Raw genomic sequence first — 6,000 nt, 5'->3', positions numbered from 1 at the left:
TCACATTTTAAAGTTTATTAGAGGCAGGACATAGCATTTGTCAATGGCTGTCCTCAAGGCATTCTTTACTTCTTGGTTCCTCAAGCTGTAGATCATGAGGCTGAGCATAGGAATGACTATTGTGTAGAACAATGGAGGCCATTTTGTCCATGTCAAGGGAATGATTTGATTTGGGCTACAGATACATGAAGATCAGAGTCCCATAGAATATAGTCACAGTGGTCAGATGAGAGCCACAATTAGAGAACTGCTTTGCACCTCCCTTCTGTCGACTGGATTCTCAGGATGGCAGCCACAATGTGTAAGTAAGAAATAAGGATGGTGGTCAAAGAACTGATCATATTGAATCCAGCAAAGATGAAAATCAAGATCTCCTTGAGGCTGGTGTCTGAGCAGGCAAGGGCCATCAAAGGAACATCATCACAGTAGAAATGATTGATGACGTTGGAGCCACAGTAGATCAGTTGGAAAGTAACAACTGTGTGGAGCAAAGCAACAGAAAAAGCTATATAAGATGGGGCCCATTACCAGCTGCATACACACCTTTGGGGACATGACCACCATGTAGAGAAGAGGACTGCAGATGGCAACATAGTGGTCATAAGCCATTACTGCAAGAAGGAACATCTCCAAGATCAAGAAGTTCAGGAAAAAGCCCAGCTGTGTGGCACATGCATAGAAAGATATGGACCTGTGTCTGGTCAGGAGGGATCTGCAGGAACTTGGGGGCTATTGATGAAGAGTAGCAAAGGTCTACAAAGGCCAGATTACTGAGAAAAAATACATGGGTGTGTGAAGTCGAGAATCCAATTGGATTAGTGAAATCATCCCAAGGTTTCCTACTAGAGTTAGAGAATATACCACTAAAATGAGCAGGAAGAGAATGAGTTCAATCTCTCTACGGACTTGAAGAGTCCAAAAGAATGAATTCCATCACCCTGGTGCTGTTCCTTTCAGTCATTTGTTCCAATCACTCAACTGCTGAAGAAAGATAAGTTAAAGACCAAAAAATTGCTGGGTATAAGAAATTGTCACCAGACATCAACTCTTGTGTGTTTTAGCTTCAGAAATTATTGTTCACCATTGTGGTAGAATATCAGAACAAACACACACATCCCATTTGAAACTCTCCTCTCTGGCTGTTCATAATTTTATGAGGTCAAAAGTTGAGTGCTCATAAAAATAAACCAATTAAAGTCTGCAGAGTGAAGATGAAAAAATGAACCATAAGTTTGAAAAGATATTTAATATTTTAGATTCAGACCATTTTCAATTATATTGAATAAAGAGAAGAAACCATTTTTTTATTTCCTGCTCCCATATCTACTTCTTGGTAGAGCAGAACCTTAATGTAGCAATTTATTGCCTTTTTGAGTAGATATTTTAATTTGTTTTTTAAAGTATAGTTATCAAAATTAAAGTGTTGTGCCATGTTGCATTTTAACTATTTATGACATTTATAATCAAGAATGTTTTCTACAATCTCTGTTAAGTTTTCAGTGATTATAACTACATTCCTCCTTTTAAAAGGTGGTAATCTCTTTGATGAGAGAAATAGAAAATGTGAGGAAGTGAGACTCCTGCCTTATGCTGTTCTACTTGCACGATGTGTCATTGTGAATTAGATGCCTCTTTTAACTTCTAAAGGAAGATAAATAGCTAACTCTAATTTCAAGAGGAATGTAATAAAGTAAAAAAGTATCATCCTTATCAAATTAAAAATGTGTACAAAGTAGAAAAAATAATTCCTGTTTTCTCCTCAAACATTTTGTCCAAAGGGAAACTTTTTTTCTAACAGTGTAGTGAGAGTGGTCAGAAAATTATACCTTTAAATTTCTTTCTTCTCTCTCTATTGAATCATCTTAATACTATTACTTGTACCTAATGTGATCTCAAAAAACAAGAAACAAAAAATATATATTCATACATACACAAACATGCACATACATATACACACACACACATACATACAGATATATGCATATATACACACATATGCATAGTTACATATTAGTGCATATTTAAAACCTGACATGAAAACAAAATTTCCCTCCATCCATTTATTTTCCACTTAGCGAAGTCAAAACCTACCTTGTGAGAAATGTGTTTGAACTGGCTTGTTTTCCTGAACTGGCATCCTAACACAGCTACAGTGCTATAGCTCACTATTCTGGGAATAGAATAGAAGAAGAAATGAGAAAACATTGATTTGGCCGCCATGTGCTCACTGCCATCCATGGCAACATATTGACTCTGGTCCCACTCTTGGTCTTCCACATTCCAAATGATAAAAATAATTTCAGATGTTTTAGGAGTGATTAGTGGAAGTGTTGGTAGTGAGTTACTTTCTTTGTGCATACATTGGAATTAGGCTTATTTTTTTATTTTTCTTCTTTGTAATTAAAGAAAAAACTTGCAAAACCCAGGCATGCTCATCAATTTCAAATTGACCCATGAATGTCTCTGATAGATGTTCCTTAAACCATCAACATTTCCCCCTGAGAGAAAGACAATTACCCACCACACAAAGGCTCTTCATCAGAGGATTTGACTTCTGACTTTTTATCAACAGATAAAATGTGTTTTCTTCTTCTAAAGGACACCCAAGTCTCAGGCAGCAGTTTAAGAAGATATTTCATTTGGGGAGGGTTAAGAAAGGTGTTTCATTCTTGAGAAGAGACATCAGCTTCATCTAGTTAGAGCTGAACTAGCCAGGGCCATCTTCTTTATTTTAAATCGGGGGAAGATTGTGGATGGCCTGAAAATAAGGCCCTATGGTAATGACCAACAGCAGCACTTTTTAACCTACCAGCATGTGGAAGAAATCTTCCCCTGAATGTTTCCCCAGGGGTCTCCTTTCCAAGGACTCTCTCAGATACTCAGGATATGTGAATGAGTACTCCAGGTCTTTATATAATGCAGTCTTGATTCTTTTGAGAGTTAATTCCTAGTGTTCCCCCGATGTGAGTGCACCAGAGTGCAACAGTGCAGCCTCCAGGGTGCAACCATGATTAGAAAGTTCCAATTAGATGAAGATTAGCTGGTAAAAACAAAGGTAACTTTAAGTTATGTTTGAAACTAGAATAATGTCAGCATGAAATCACTAGTCCTTGGTTATGTATGTCCAGTTCAATTGCTATAAACAAAACAAAGAAAAGAAAAAACAAATGGCAAGCAATTCAAATATTACAACCAATTTTAATGTATTGTCATCATTTGTTTTCATTTGTCCCTTCCATTCCCTGTGATCTTCTCAGTCAAAGGGATTCTGATTCAATAAAATCAACCAGTTTCTGTATATATTAAAAAAAAAAAACCTTGGAGTATTAGTATTGATAGGTATGGGGCATCTTTATATATCATTTATTTTGTTAAAATATATATATATACATGCATTTTTCTAGGATAAAAAGAAAGTACAGTTGAAACCTGAACAACGCAGGTGTGAACAGCGTGGATCCACTCATAGGAGATTTTTTCCAATAAATACTACTCCAGTACTACACCTCCTGAGGTTGGGTGGCTCTGCAGGTGTGGAGCTGCTGGTGCAACTCTGCTGTAAACTTATAGGCAGATTTTCCATCTGGAGGGATTGGTGCCCCTAACCCTATGTTTCTCAAGGTTTATACTAGCTGTTTACAAAATTTGATATACAGAAATATATGAAAAAAATCTCTAGAGGTAACTGCTCTTTAAGTTTGGGGACAATTCATTTTTATTTTTTTTTTTTTTTTGTATTTTATTAAATTGTTTTCAGAGTATTTGACAATTTACTGCTTATAATGAATTTTTTTCCAGCAATTCATTTCTACGGGGAATTGGTTCCAGGACACCTCTTTCTTCCCCCAGTGCATCATTGCCCAAACCGGTGGATGCTGAAGTCCCTTATTCACAATTGCATAGGGCAATCGGGCCTTCAATCCAGGGGTTCCACATCAGCGGATTCACCAACCATGGATCTTGGATGAATCACAAATTCAGGACCCACAAATATGAAAGGCGGATGGTATATTGGGATTTTACATAACATTCGAGATTCTTCCCAAGGCATGTCTCTAATTTATCTATATTAAAATCTTGTTTTTTGTTCTAATTAGGAAAATAATAATGCTATGATAAATTCTCTTAGTCAAAATTGGTTTAGAATGATCCAATATTTTTAGGATAAATATTAAAAAATAGAAATGAATAAAAGAATGTGTCTATTTTAAAATAATTTGCTTATTGCTAAATTATCTTTTTTTCAGCACTGATCCTAGCAGAGTTGTGTGTGTTTCCATGTTGCCTCCAAATCAGGTCCTCTGACCTTTCTCGAGATCATTCCAGTAAGCCGTTTCCTCCCATTATTCAGTGGAAGGTCCCCTTACCAAGGTTGTGTTACTCAGCCTAACAGTGGTATTTGCCATAGGTCACCATTCCTTGGTTAACTTTCTCCACTCGAATTCCCCTCTCTCCTGGTTTTCTTCCTGCATGTTCCTTCTCAGGTTAATTGCTTGCTCCTCCTCATCGCCTTGACATCAAAATGTTGGGGGGACACAGCTCAATTTCTTGCAGAGCTGTAAGCATTTCCATATTTTTCTGCAGTAACAGTAACAATTATCCATACAGTTTTTACTTTTCCAAGCTTATTCTCTAAAAATGGTGTTTTCTCTTTTATGTATATTTCATCATTAGTAAACTATATATTAATCATTGATAAAATTTATATTTTAGCAATAATTAAACACATATTAGCAAAAGAAGAAACGTCCTTTTAAAAAAATAACGAGCTTGGCATAATTGGGAGTCAAATTGCCAAAAACTTTCTGAGAGATTTATTTATTGCTCAACAATAATATATTAAATCCCCAGTTTGCGACAGGAACTACAGATCAAGTGTCTAAAAAGAGATTTCTATTTAGTTCTTTTTTCCTTTTAATTCCTAAATCAATTTACATAGAGCATTTTATTTTCTTCACCCAATTTTTGGCACTTAATTCCTACTTACCTAGTTTCAGTCTTTCTTACTTAATGGCAAAGGAGTGTATGGCTCCACATGAATGGTCATCTGCTTGTGTCTTCATTCACATTCCTTTAGTTTTTATTGAAACACACACACACACACACACACACACACACACACACACACACACATATATATATGCAGTTATTTCCCTGAGACTTTTAAGCTGTAAATTTGACTTATTCCTTCCAGCAAGTTTATTTTATTCATTTTTCATGGAGTGACTGAATTTGTTATCTTTTAATATGTTTTGATTGTGATAAGATTTTTTGTGTCCTGTTCATTTCTTTAGAAAATGATCAAACCAGAGTAATAAGCACTATATCATAGTTCAGTTTATAATTTATATTCCGAAGGTATGCAGAAGCCAACCCTTTGCCCACTTATTACAGCTCACAGACCATCACCTCCATCCAAACTGTGCACACGTGGTATATGCTGTCTTATATTGCCTGTAGATGTATTTCACATTTGCTTTTGCAATCTTATTTCCATTTGAGTAGACCTTTGCCTTTCAGACTTTTTTGGATTTCTTTGTTCAGGGAAGGATTAAACCCATCAGTATCCTTTCATGCATTCTAGCTGGGCCTTCCGCCCATAACATACATCAAAAACCTTAACTGTGAAAAAAGTAGTAGTTTGACATCAAATTTGAAAATTTTTAATATATGATTAAATTTCCGAATTTTGGAGAATTGGTCAATATGCAGTGTCTCTCCACAGAATTTGGAAATTCCCAAGTGTCTATTGCTCACTCGTGCTGTATAATGTGGAAAAACTTAGGTTAGCATTTCCATTTCTAGTCAGGGTGCAAAAGTTCAGAATATGTGGGAAAATTAAGAAAAATGCCATTTTTTTGTAGCAATTGTAATTCTCCTGTTGATTTTAATTAAATAATTGCTGATTATTATGTAAAAGAGAAATTGAAGTCAGTCATTGCTTTCATGTTAATGATGAAAGTCTCTCTGGGTCTTATTAGAAAGTTCTTCATTGCCAAC

At 35.7% G+C, this 6,000-nt stretch overlaps 1 protein-coding gene across 1 annotated transcript; it reads right to left on the bottom strand.

Annotated features, from left to right (window-relative positions):
* Positions 1-1,101, bottom strand: LOC102504366 (olfactory receptor 1038). The gene is given in 7 exon segments (XM_014550853.2): positions 1-129; positions 131-247; positions 249-503; positions 505-711; positions 713-774; positions 777-912; positions 914-1,101. Coding segments are annotated over 7 exon segments (954 nt in total). The 5' UTR covers positions 962-1,101.
* Between the last annotated feature and the right edge of the window lie 4,899 nt (positions 1,102-6,000).

This window comes from Camelus ferus, chromosome 36 (assembly GCF_009834535.1).
Source record: "Camelus ferus isolate YT-003-E chromosome 36, BCGSAC_Cfer_1.0, whole genome shotgun sequence".
Lineage (NCBI taxonomy): Eukaryota > Metazoa > Chordata > Mammalia > Artiodactyla > Camelidae > Camelus > Camelus ferus.
Note: the sequence above shows the minus strand (reverse complement) of the source record. Positions and strands in the feature narration are given on the sequence as shown.